Here is a 13,788-nt window from a genome sequence, read left to right on the forward strand (position 1 = left end):
GCAAAGCCTTCACCAACTTGAGTGAAAACTGAATGCATCTATTGTGTAATTTGGCTGAACCCAAATTGTGCTTTTTCTGGCAACTTCCCACAGAAAATGCTGCTAAGACTGTTGTTGTGAAGTGGCAGGGCAGTAGTGTGTCCTTAAACATGATTTTCCTGAATAATTGTTTGAAACAGGCAGATTATTCACAGGATGCTTCCTCAAAGGAAGCTGAATTTATGTTTAGCCAGTTCTGTGGTAAGATTAACAATTTATATTTTTGAATTTTATTGTTTATTTAACTTCTAAAATATTGTGAGAAATATATTTGATTTGTTATTTAGATTTTCTGCTGTGGATTAAAAAAACGCTTATTCATTTTAGCAAAGGAAAATGTGGTCCTGTGAGTTTTGATTGGAGCTGAATCTTAATTCCACATGCCTCCTCCAAGGAAAAAGATTGGAAATGGTGAAGAAGAATAGCAGAATGTTTAAAGGCTAAAATCCAAGGCTCTTTATCGGATTCCAGATTCAAATTCTAGATAAAAGAGTGTTATGAAACAGCAAGTCACTGGAGAAGCACCCCCTGCATGTCCTGATCGTGTAAGCAGATCCCCATACAGTCTTGTACCCACGTGAAGGCTGCTTACTGTGCATCCCCTTAAAAGTCCTCAGTGGGGACGCAGGAATCTGCAAGCACGGGGCAGCTTGCAAATGTAGGGCCAAGCTAACCTGCGGTGCTTTAAATGTCCTTTCTCATATCAGATACAAGTGTGCCTTCCCAACATTTTTCTTTGAGGTCTTTTTCCAGGGCTCATTTAAGTGGCTCAGAGTCTCTCTGTTGATTTTGATGAATTTTGGATTATGCCCTAGGGAAATGGCTGTGAAAATCTGACAGCTGCAGAAAAACAAACTGTTTCTGATTCAGGGTTAATGGGCTCTAATGAAAGAAAACAAGAATTTTACATGTAACATCAGTGTAATGGTGTAACAAAAGGGACTTTAACCAGATTTAAATGAAGTGGCATCTGAAACATAGGCCATAATTTAGTGCAATAGAAGAAATCCTCTTTCTTGAAGGAAAATGTAAAGTTTTCTTTTCTTGGTTATGCTTAGTAACTGAATAATAGAGTTTCTAAGGTATTTTTTGAATTAAATTGGAGAAATGTGTAAGGTTCTGTATCTGTGGTGTGACACATGTGCCTCTGCATTTTTACACATTGATGTCAAATGCATGTTTTAGTAAGTGTAATAACTTTTGTTTTTCTAGGTTGGTGGATGACCGGTGTGTGGTTCAGCCAGAGGCAGGTGACCTTGCTAATCCTCCAAAGAAGTTCAGAGGTCAGTAACTGGGGATAATTTTTTTTTTAATGACCGGTTGATGCATGTTCTCACTCCTTGGGCACTTTGCCTTACCAGACATGTAACTTCCCAGATGCATTCATGGTTTGTGAATGCATTGCTGAAGTTTCAAACTGGAACGTGAATGACAGATTTTGAGAACTAAATACCAAATCAGCAAAGGCACAAGGGGTAGGTGGAAAACATGGGGAAAGGGATTAATTTTCGTGTAGTCCAAGAGTTAGTTGCTCTGTTTTGTACACCAAACGCTGATCCCCCGCTGTGTGACCAACTCCTTGCTCCAGCCCTGCTCTTACTGTAAATGGGAAACAAACTCGTGAGGTTCAAAACTACTTGAGCTGCTGGTTTGTTTATTTTTTTAAAAGATAAGACAACATTTTAAGGACTACCCTCAAATATTTTGTCAGCTTTTTGTTTTGCTTTTGCTTATAACCCTGTCTGATTTTTCTAAACTTTCTTAGACATGACCTTGTAGATTTGGATAATTCTGCTGGTTTGCTTATTGGAAAAAATAACAATGCACTGACAACATGCAGTTTCTACTTCTTGAACGCTAAAAAATACTCCTGTGGTATCCAAAGTTCTGTGTGTTTATATGCAGGGAAGGAGATAAAACCTCTCAGTCTTGTCTGTACTTGATTTAAGCCATTGGCTCTCGCTGTGTCAAAGTAGAGCCTTACTAGCCTGGTACAGGCCTCTTTTGGCTTAAATGGGCTTAGATTCACACCTGTTATGAGATAAAGACAGTTATGGCTTGCCTGGTTTAGAGCAAGGGAAACGTGTTTCATGGTTGCTTGTATCTACCTCAAGGGGTTGCACTGACATTCCTAACCTTATTATTTTATTTCCAGTGTTTATTATACTGTAGTATGTATACGCTATTACTGCAAAAAAGTTGCATTTAAAACATTGAGAGACTGAAGTTCTGCTTTCCCAGAGTATTCAAGATTTTTTTCCATTATATATTCAGGAAACATCAGCAGTTGGTTCCAGTTCCAGCTGTGAGCATTCAGCACATTGGCAGATCTTGGAAACTGAGAAAGGGAGGATGTATACTTAGAAACCAATAGTAATAAATCTCAGTTACTTGTGTGATGTCATGGAATAACTTTATAGCAGAGATGGGGATAGCATCTAGTGTGGCTTTCAGGCTACCTAACTGTGATTTCATCCTCTCACTGCCTGCAAATACATGTTTAATTCCCAGCTTCCAGGTTGCACAAAATTTCAGGTGGGGATTCTTTGGACAGCATTTCTGTCACTTCACCATCCTGATGTGTTCCCAAAGTAGAATATATCCAGGTTTCTAGATGAGACGGGGGTCACTGGAAAAGATTTGCATGTGATAGTATAATTGCAGAATACCTCCAAATGCCTACAATCAAGGAACTGAACAGAGGATAAAAAGACAACCTTAATTTTTTCATTGTCTAACGTTTGAGGGCTTGGTTTTATAACTTCAGTACAGTAGAGTTCTTTTATCGCAGTTCTGTGGTGTTCTTTCCTAACTTGAAAAGGCAAAGAAGGAAAAAGTTGATAGTGTTCTGTGTTGAGTTTTTTTTTTTTTTAAAAAAAAGTTATTTCAACAGCATCAAGAAGGTCTGGGCACTTCGATCCAGGGTGCAAGGCTACTGAACTCTCAGCGCTAATGGCATGCCATCAGTGGTGGCAGTAGTACCTGTGTATGTAGATCAGATGTCAGAAGGGGATGAGACACAGACAAGACGTACAGCTGTTTTCTGCTGCTGGGGGAATGCAAGGACTGTACTCCCGAGTTACATCCCAGCTTCTGCAGGGGAATGTTTTCTATCAGTTGTAGACAGTTTTGGCTCTGTTGCCTATTGCAATCTCTGTCTGTTGCTTGCATAACACATCCCTTTATCTCTAGTTGTCTCTGCTCCCTCTTCCCCACAGCATCTAGCCTTTCCTTTCCTTTAACTCAGACCCTCCACTTCTTGGGGATGGGAATCTTCTCCCTTTCCCTCCCTGCCCCAAAACTTGTTCCTAGCTACTTTCTTCCTCCTCCTCACTGCTGCCTCTTAGGTCCCTTTGGCTCCAGCAGCCTCTCTTCCTGTCGCCCCTTAACTTTTTCTGGTTTAGGGTGCACCTGTATCTGATTTAATTTTGAAGTGGCTTGCTTAGCTATTGCTAGCATTGTGGTGGCGTGCAAATGTGGATGAACTGCAACATCTGTAGGAGAAGCTAAATTAGTGAAAAAGTGAGTTTTGCCACCTTAATTGATGCAACGCACCCTGCTATAACATTATGGCTATATTGTTAGGGGCTGCATCTAGTAGCATTTTCATGTTGCTTCAGGTATGTGTAATCAAGTGGCTTTCAGGAGAATGGCTAGAGCAAAGATAAAGCCATCGTTTGGTTGTTTTCTCCTTCATCTTACAAGTCAAATTCTAAGTGTGGGAATAGCAGGGGTTTTGCTGAGAACACAGCAGAAACTTGCTGTCTAAGTGGGATTTAGTGCCTGGTACCACAGAGGTGTCTGTATTACGAGAGCAACTGAAAAGCACATCTCTGCCATGCTTTGCTAAATTTCTTAGCTCTGCTCAAGAGCACTGAGGCAAAAGAGTTGCTAAATGTTGTTCTTATAACCAGGAAACATAAGCAAAAACTGTATTTTTCCCCCAAAGAATCTTCTGGGAAATAGCATTCAATTAAAACGGCAAAGTTAATAAAACAAACAGAAACTGCTTTAAGTAGGTTCTTGACATAAAAAGAAGACTTAGGCATGAGTGATTAATTGAATGATTAGACATAAGCAACTAAAAATAGCATCTAACAGCAGGAAGAGTAGGGCCTCTTCAGTAATAGGAACCGCTGTCCATATGGTTTACAATGTTTTTATCACTGATAGCTGAACTGGTGTTGATTTGAGGTTAGAGCATGACCTAAGAGTCAAAGAATTATGAGAAAGGCATGTTTCTAACAAGATGTTTAGATTCCAAGGACTGACTGAAAATTAACATCAGAGGACTATGTTTGCTCTTTTTTGGTAATATTTTATCAACCCTTTCCCCAACAGAAAGAAAAAAAAAAAAAGGATTATTTTTTCTAACTGCTTGTATCCCTCCTACAGAGTTCACTCAGAGATCAAATTGAGGTACTGAGCTGTTGGCCCGAACTGAAAGCCTACGTAAAGAGGTGTCTCAAAATAGCAGTTTCATTTTTGTTATGTGTTTACTTTCTTTTGAGTGGGCGGTAGCTATTCTAGTTGTTTCAGAACATCCCACAAAATGGAGTATTGTTAAGCTAAGGAAAGCAGTCGTTGCTTTTCATTTTGTGTCCATACAAAGAAGCTGCTGTCCAGATTTCCCCTTCAGTCATGATGGCATGAACCTGGAGTGGCTCTGTGTTCATCAACGTGCATGTTCAGATTTGCGTCAGTGCAAAGGAGGGTAGAATTTGGTCCCACACGTGTTTCCTGAAGTCTGTTGCGAAGAAAAAAAAAAGTGTTTACTATTTTGCAGTTGAATTTAAGGGACTGATCAAGCCAGGTGCTTCTTGTCCTAATTCTAACTGAAGCTAGTGAGAGCTAAAGCACTTAGCGTCATGATGGAAATGCTTACCCTGCTGCAGGGCCAGGTTCGCAGAGATTAGGAAGGACAGTGTGTGCCAGAAGCCCTGTACCTCTGAAGAAAAGTCACATCATGAGCAACAGAACTGCAAGTTTCCTTAGGCTGTGACCTTAAACACACTTCAGCTCGATGCTGTTATTTCCAGAGGGAAATGCTTTCAGCTTCCAAGGTGTAAAATAGCACAGATAAGACCTGCTTGTTGGTCAAATTTAGCAATTCTGAAAAAGGAGCACAAGTCTCTCTTCTATCTTAAATGTAAAATGACCAAAGTTCTTAGACTGATTTAAACTTCCCTACATTTTGTACCCCTTTTTCTTGAGGTATCTGCAGTGAAAGTGATGTTTGAGTTCCTAGACATCCTCCTCTTGCCTTTCTCTCAATTTTTAGTCTGTTCTAAGCTTTTTCTGACATTGTTCTTTCCTCTTCTCTCCCTTCCAATTACGTTCCTCTGCGCTCTCTCCTTTCCTCCTCCTACCCTTTCCTCTGCCGTCATTTTCCTTTTTACTTGCCTTCTCCTACATCGTTTTGGTTTGTCCTTGTGTTTTCTTCTTGTTTCTCTCAGTTCCATAATTGCTTTCATTTTCTTCTCAGACTCCTGATCGCTTTTCTGTTTTTCTCCTTAGGACTCGTCATTGCTCCACTCCTTGCTCCCTTGCATTCCTCCTTTCCATTCTCACTTCAGCTCTTTTTTACCTTTTTTTTTTTTCCAAAACACATAGATTTGTACACACTTTGATTTAATAGCCCTATCACTTCCACTTACCCATTTGTCAGCTTGCTGGTTTAAGTAAAGCCATGTGATAATTTCTCTCGTTCTGCAAATCACGGAAACCTTCCATGATGGGCAAGAGTTGAATTTCTAACACTTAAAAAAGTGGGGGGGGGGGGGAGGAGAGGGGGAGAGAAAGCATCTGACAAATACTGTTCTACGCCATCTTTATCCAATATCAAGAAACATTTAAAAGGCCTAATACGAGTTATTTTCCTTTTCAGACTTCCTGAGTGTAGTTGCTTTTTGCTGAGAGGATGTGCTGTGTGTGGTTGTTCCACCCACTACTGCCTTTTGAAGACTGGCGTGTTGTGCACGCTCGCAGGCTGAGGCAGGTGGTCGGTGTGGTGCTGAGTGCATCCTCTGCGGATCGTCTCCCGCGCTCTGGGAGTTGCTGCTTTCCATCTTCTGATTGTTCTGATTAATAAATGTCATTTTCCCCCCCATGAAATAAGTAATTGATATGTGTCTCAGCACTGAGAATTTGTCGTGTTTTCTTACTTTCTAATAAGCCAAGGTGTAGTGTAGGAGGTTAAGCCTGGAATGTAACCAGCAAGGGCTTCCCCTTTGTTTCCATTTTGTAAACAAAACTTGAAGTGATTTTTATTGTTTAAAAAATGTGTGGGTGGGCTGGGGTAGGCAATGTTTCTCATTTTCTCCATCTTCACTTTGTGCACAAGTAATTGAAATTTTGCCTGGAAGATTCTGTGGGTATGAGAAAATTGATGAAACTGCAGAAGTTGAATGCATGAAAGTTTAGTAAGTGAAACTGGCTGATACTTTAAAGCTATTTGTTTACCTTTGATAGTGCCTACTTCATTAGTGTCCTCGGGAAGAGAAGCATTTGTGTAAAACTCCATAAAGTAATGAGTTAGGAACTAGGACTATCCGAAAATGTCTGGAGAAGTTAGAAGAGATGGTCTGCCTCCTGAGTGGGTTGCTAGACTGACCTCCAGGAGGACTGAGCTTTTGATCTACTGTGTGTGCTGGAAAGTTGCTTTATAATCTTATGCCTCAGTTTCTCTTTTCCTGTTTATTTAAACTATAGTTTCTCTAGGGCAGGCACTGCTTCCCCCCCCTCAATGTTTAGGACCACAAAGTTTGAATTTATGTAGTATCCTATTGTTACTTTAATAAAAGTAAGTAGAAAAAACAGAAAAAAATAATGAGATGACCTATTTTTAATGTATCTGGAATCTTAAAAAAAAAAAGTAGGGAAAAGCTTGTCTGGAAACAAAGAATAAGAAATTTTTTTTAGTCTCTAAATTGAAGAAAATTAAAGTGAAATAATACTGATTTTAAAAAAGTTCTTGGTAGTTCAACTTCTAAAGCACTAGACTGGAAGTCAGGAGAGCTGTGTTGTGCAGCACGGCTACGGATGGAGCGCTCTGGTGGCTGAGGTTATCTAGTGCCTGCTCTACATTTCCTTTTCTCTGAGAACTATCATTAGGAAAAATTCACCCACCTTTGGGAGGCAGACCCACACAGTAGTGACTGCACATCCATGTACATCTTGCATTTCTCTGCAGTGTGGTAAGCACTGTGCTTTGAGGCTCTGCATGAGGATGGGAAGCAGTGTGTTTACTCAAGTAGCAGGGTGTGTGGGGAGTAACTGAGAAATGAAGACTGGTCCTATAAAAGGAAGGTATTGTTACTTCAGAGAAATAAATGTTTCATGAAGTCTTCTGAGAAGGCATGTTAATTATAGATTGTTACAGAAAATAATAGCGATTTTCTGTCTTATGAGCTGAAATCCCGACACTCAAAGTAAAATCTCCTACAACATACAGTATGATTTAACAGTACGCAGCATTTTGTAATTGGTTTTTTCTTCCCCCCTTCTCAGTGTCCAGGATATTGTAAAAGTTACCTGGGAGTTACGTACTATAGGTTGTATCATATAGTTCTCGTAAATGTTCCCCTTTGAGATGAAAGTAAACACCTTTGCAAGGTGGCTGCATTTGCTTTGATAAAGATTTGTAGCACTTTCTCCTAGGAACAGCAACTCAGGGCTGTGATTAGGGAGCAAATCCGTGAGGACTTTGGGTCAGTGCCAAAGAAAGTTCTACCACCAGCTGTGTTTTTGCATGAACAACCTTTGCCATTACGAATAGTAGAGGAGGATCAATTGCTTTGAAGGGAAGAGGCAATGCAATGAAAAGCTTGGTATAATGATGGCCAATGTATGAGAGGCCAGATGACATATTTGCAGAACTAAAAGCATTGCAGCTTAGTTCGTGGCTTGAGAGCCAGCACTGTCGCAGACTGCTAGCTCTGGGGGCACAGGCAGTGGGAGGAACGTGTGGCACGGTCTTACTGTAGGGGTTTTGGCAGCACTAACATCAGATAGCTGTGCTTAGCTGGGCCTGATTGTAGTTGAGAGTGCTGCCTGTTTTATTTTAAGTAATAAGAGTTCATTTTTACTTAGGAAAGTAAAAGGCCAGTCTTCACGCTGGATTTCCCTTCCCTCTCCTGTTGTGTTACAAGTGGTGTTCCTACTGTAACATGGTTTCAGTAACTCCTCACAGACTGTGAAGAGATGGGTATGTTGGAGGATATATGGAGGATATATCTCAGAGGAGCTGAATCTCCTCCTCTTCCTCCTTGAGTGAAAGAATAATTCCATTGGATTGACAGTGTTGAAAATGAGAATAGGATCTGCCTTGGTATCTAGCATCTTCTCCTGAGAGGTGGTGAGTTTGACACTTGAATTTCCACTCATAAGGGTGGAACAGTTAGGAAACTTTTCTCATCGCATGTGTGATAGACGGGACTTCCCACACTTGCTGTTGTGGATTGGAGAGCTGGAACAAGTCCTAGGTAGTTAGCAACTGCAGATGTTAAACTTGGTCTGGGAATTAGATAGCGAGTAGGACAGCACCGTAAAATAGAAACAGTCTGCTGCTGACCTGACTCGGTGGTTAAAAACCCAGACCATGACTTCAGGATAGTTCCCTATAGCTTCCCTTGCTGATGTTTTTGTGACAGTAATGGGTGAATGACGAGATCACACTGTATTTAAAAATGACATGCAAGGCTGGTAAATTCAACAGGGTCACCTATACATTGATCCAGTGTGTAACTGGAACGTGTACTTAGCGTTGATATTGCGGTTGCTATTTCATATTGCAGCACCTTTGATAACAGAGGTAAGGGCGACTATACAGTGCTGTTGGAAAGGGACTGTCTTCAGAGAAGGCAGCAGGAGAGCTGAGGGTAGAGAGGACTGGTTTTAAATTGTTCTGTGCTATGTGATGTGTATGCCACTAATTGTGTTGAGTACGGTGGTAAATAAGCACTTCCTGTTGCTCACATGGAGCTAGCGTGTTTGTTCTCCTCTTTTTTCTTTTTCTTTTCTGTATTTTTGTGAAGAGCACTGTCTGTGCCATACTCTGTGCAATGTGGCTTTCCAGTGGTGTTGCAGTCTCTTCTTTGTGGGAAAGTTGCCTGATGACCAGCAGAGAAGTGACGTTGCTGACTGTGGCCAAGCTGGGGTGTCAGCACCTGCAAGGTGTGCTTGTGGGATCAGAAGAGGAACTTTTTTATTCTTAATCCAGCCCTGGGGCAAAACCTCGTCTAAGTAGGACACATTGCTGCTACTACCTGGCTCTAGCTTGTGCTGCGGTTGGGCGGCTGGGAGTCAGGTAGGAATAGTTGCTTCCCTCCCGTCGCTACCTTCCTGAGACCCTGACGTGGAGCAGGGAGGAAATTCTTCAGAGGTCATTCTCCTCTGGGGGTGGATTAGTCCTCAGAGAGTGCTTGGCCGTCTGTGACAGTTAAATATGGAGGGCTAATAGTTTGGAACAGACCTTCCTTTGACATCTGTAAATTGCAACCTGTGTTGGGGAAGAGTTTCACACTATAATACGCGTGCAGTCCTGTATGATTGCTAATTAATACTTTCCTGTCCCTTCCTCTTGCCAGTTGATACACATGGGGTATGAAAGGACAATTACCAACATTTGCTAAGTAGAATGTCTTTCAAGCCTAGCTTTTAGAGCAGTTGATGATTAGGATCATGCAAGTCTAGGTATCATTTATCAGTCTAAAAGTAGTTGGATCTGGATAAATCGTGGGCCTCTATTTCCAGTCTATAGGACTGTCACTGGCCCAAAGAAACCCAGAAAGTCTTGAGCCAGGGAATTTCACAAAATGTAGTTAATTGCCAATTAACATTCACTTTCAATTTTTGATTCTGGTATTGGGAAATAAAGATGAACAACTGAACAAACACTTAGGGAAGCACCCCTTGGCTTCCCTCAGGACACACCTCTCCCCCTTCCCGGTCCCCAGCCCCCTTGCTGCATGTGGTCCCCGTGGGGAGGCGATGGGGGTCGGTGTGTTGCGACTCGCTTTGCTGGTCCTTGTTTCTTACTCCACGGCTCCCCTGTTGGCTGCAGTCTCCTCAGGGTGTACCTCCTCCTCTGTCGTTGTTAGCGCAGCCACCCTGCTCGGGCGATTCCTTTCGGGTGGCCTTCCCTCCCCCCTTACTCTTTTTTTGCCTGGTCTGTTGAACGGTGGTGGTGTTCAGTTTGTGTTACTTTGTTGTTTTTACTGTTAGGTTTTTTTAATCAATCTTAGCGAAGGCGCATGTAGACCCGAACACTGTGTTAACCTCCTTGGTGGCTTGCAGCTGAATGCCTGTGCAATCCTTTGTTTCAGCAGTGCCAGAATGAGCAGGACATATACGGATGTGTGGTGTACAGAAAATAGGACTGCTTTTTCAAGGTTTCACATGCCTTCAAACAGTGCATCTGTAACGTTGTGCTTCAGCAGAGAGCGCTAATAGAGCAGCAGGCAGTTTTGCATATGGCAGGCTCACAGCCGGGGACTCTTACAGAGGTTGCAGAGGGGTTGCACAGAGTGGGCACGTGTGAGGCATTGAAGGCTTTAGGTTCAACTTAGATGTTCTGCCACCCTGTTTATGGTGTCATTGCCGTCAAGCTGTTTGGTGACTACGTTTAAGCGCTGGTATGTAGGCATTTCTGGAAAAAGAAAACCAACCAAAGCATACTTGCAAATGAAGGAAGTGCCTTTCAACGTTACTTATGAGTATTTCTTTCAATCTTCCACAGACTGCCTTTTCAAGGTGTGTCCTATGAACCGATATTCAGCCCAGAAGCAGTACTGGAAAGCCAAGCAAGCCAAACAAGGAAACCATACAGAAGCAGCACTGCTGAAGAAACTTCAAGTAAGAGACATCTGTATTTGTAATCTTATCTTAATCTGCAGGCTGTAGAATTACAATAGAATGAGAAAGAATAATAACAAGTGCCTTGGGAACCACCGTGATGGGTATTATTATGCCACTGTAGCAACTTTTATTCTCCTTAGCTCTCCTACCTCCTGACTGGCATTTATTGCCCCTGCCCTGGTTTTTGTCTTTGGGCTGGGGGTTGTGCCTTTGCTATAAGCGAAATACTGCTTTCAGAAGTTTTATAAAGTAAAAATGGAGTTGTTAAAATCAGGAGTGGGCCCTGGTTTAACTCATACTATTATTTTAGAAGTCCTTTCCAGGCGTTAGGCAGAGAGGTGGACAAAGAGCTGTTTTCAATGCTTTAGTCTGGAGATTCCTCAGAATTGCAGTTGTCTTTGCTTTCAGTCTAGGTGATTCTTCTCTGAACCATTGGGCAAATTCTGTTTTGCATCAAATACAGTGTGGATGGAGCAACTCCTCTGTCTCTGAAAAAGGGCTGGCCTGCTATTAGAATTGAATGCATAAGACTAAGTGAAAACAAGGTCATATCAAATGTGGTTGACAGTTTCATGTGCAGTGGGGAGGCTACCAGTGCTTCCAGTTAAAAACAGCAAGGAAGGCACATGGTGTGTGGCTAGAGCTTGCTACACAGCAATTAGAGCTAGGAGCTGAGAGTTTGTTCTGTGGCTGTGTTTGACCCAGACTATTGTGCTTAGCCTTGATTTTGCAACATGTGACCTACTAGTTTTGTTTTGTTATATATGAAGTCAATGTATTTGTGTGCAATTAAAAACCTAACAAGTAAAAGGAATGGTGACAGGGAGAAGCTAATCATAGGCCCTTCTTTTTCCTCTTTCAGGATGAAATAAAGCACCTGGAATTACTTTTCGTGCTTGAAAATTTTTAAAATAGCATGCATCTCAGGTGTGATCCATAGATCGTGACTGAGTTTCTGTTCTGGGTAATAAAAAAACAGAATCATTACACAGGGTCTGGGTGATTATAGTTCAGAAAATCATGCTGCAGCAGGATTCGGGTGCTAATATTTTCAGTGCAGTAATGCTTGCAGGTTGGAGTAAGCGTTTTAAATGTGATGCCATTTTCTTTTTACACTACCGGTAGCTGAATACAGGTACTGATTTTGTAGAGTTTAAAGAAGTAATCATTCTCTTGCAGCATGCAGCAGAACTGGAACAAAAGCAGAACGAAAGTGAGAACAGAAAGCTGTTGGGCGAAATTGTAAAATATAGCAATGTCATACAGGTAAACCTATTGAAATCCATCTGCCTTCTCTTAGAGCTCGAAAGGAAACAGTTGTTTCATTTCAAGGTTACAGTGAAAATGAAACTAACCGCTGTAGTCTGGATTGTCAAGGGTCAGGTAAACAGAACTTGGTGAAGTTTACAATATTGTGCTTTTCTGTCTGTTTTAAAGCCTACCAGAAGTGCTGCATATTAATGTTTAAATAATATATCATAATATATATTTTATGTGTAATTTTTGCTGCTGCGATTTAGAATCTGAATGTAAATATGTATCTTTTATTTTCAAGATTTATTTAAAAATCATATTATAGAGGTGCTGCGCAGCTCCTTTTAAATCATTGAAGTAATTTGTACTTCATGACATATAAATGAGACAGAAGTTACGTTCTTAAGTGCAGTACAACTTTCCTGTAATGAATGAAACTCCTGAAGGTAACACTATGAATGGACCCTTGCCCTACCTGTGAGTATATGCTGTAAAATTGATCGCTGACACATTTCTCTCAATCTGAGATATAGCATCTGTTTTCCTAAACTGCAGTATACTTTGATAACTCTCTTCTAGTTTTATTTTGTCTTTATGTGTGTTATGAAAAATCACTACAGTGTGAAAGCCTGCGCCTCCTCTTTTGACTGAAGAGTAGTCAGAGAGTCCTCCACTGAAGAGGAGCTTGGAGAAAAAGCAACAGTTGTACTAATTTTTTTAATTATTATTTGTTCACAGCTACTGCACATAAAAAGTAACAAGTACCTCACAGTCAATAAGAGATTGCCAGCTCTGCTAGAGAAGAATGCTATGCGGGTGTCCCTGGATGCTGCAGGGAACGAGGGATCCTGGTTTTATATCCAGCCATTCTGGAAACTGAGGAGTGAAGGTGACAACGTAAGTGGAAATACTGAATGTGTAAGAGGGAGAAGGCAGAAAGTTTCCAGAAAACACATGATTTCTTTGCTACTGGCATAAATCATAATGAATTAAGTTCAGAAAAAAATATTTTAAGCAGTGCTTGGGACTATTAGCTTTTATGTGTAACTAGGAAGTGTTACCAAATTATATGGTCTGGAATCTGAAATGTTGCCACGTTCATCTGAGCCTCTGCTGACCTGCGTCGGGGCATCTTTGCTAAGTCCACCTGTTGTGTGCAGATTTACAAAGCTGATAATAAGTCATAGTTTACACTAGAGTAAAAATTTTTTTTAAAAAGTTTTTTAAATATTCTGGGCAACATTTTTTTCAAGAGGTCAGCAGAGAATGTCTCTAGGAAATACATCAGGTTTCTTTAAATCTGTATCCCCCCTCAACATGAGAGTGGCATCTGTGATTGGAATTGGGTTGGATAGTCTGGTGGGTCTTTTCTGGGTAGGTTTCAGTAGGAGTCCTGCGTATTGGTAAGAGGAAGAATATATACGAGAGCTCTTTGCTGCAGATCTGAGAGTTGCACCATGAGATCAAAACTCGGTTCTTCATTCAGTCGGCTGTGGTTTGGTTAAGTGCCTGCTGTGGAAAACTCAGATCAGCCTCTGGGAAGGCCACATGATGAACTTGTGTGGTTTTATGTTGTAGACCTGGCAGGGAATGTTTGGCCACTCTCCCCTGTGAAGTAATCAGTGAAAGAGCCCCTCT

At 41.3% G+C, this 13,788-nt stretch overlaps 1 protein-coding gene across 1 annotated transcript in view; it reads left to right on the top strand.

Moving 5' to 3' along the window:
• The first annotated feature begins 1,258 nt into the window (after nt 1-1,258).
• The window catches only part of ITPR2 (inositol 1,4,5-trisphosphate receptor, type 2), a 234,126-nt gene continuing 221,596 nt past the window's right edge, over nt 1,259-13,788 (top strand). The window contains exons 1-4 of the mRNA XM_009332815.1: nt 1,259-1,322; nt 10,778-10,893; nt 12,076-12,162; nt 12,889-13,047. Of these exons, the coding sequence (XP_009331090.1) occupies nt 10,801-10,893; nt 12,076-12,162; nt 12,889-13,047 (339 nt within the window). The 5' untranslated portion in view covers nt 1,259-1,322; nt 10,778-10,800. The remainder of the gene's footprint in view (nt 1,323-10,777; nt 10,894-12,075; nt 12,163-12,888; nt 13,048-13,788) is intronic.

This window comes from Pygoscelis adeliae, unplaced genomic scaffold (genome assembly GCF_000699105.1).
Source record: "Pygoscelis adeliae isolate BGI_AS28 unplaced genomic scaffold, ASM69910v1 Scaffold38, whole genome shotgun sequence".
In the NCBI taxonomy this organism is placed as follows: Eukaryota; Metazoa; Chordata; class Aves; order Sphenisciformes; family Spheniscidae; genus Pygoscelis; species Pygoscelis adeliae.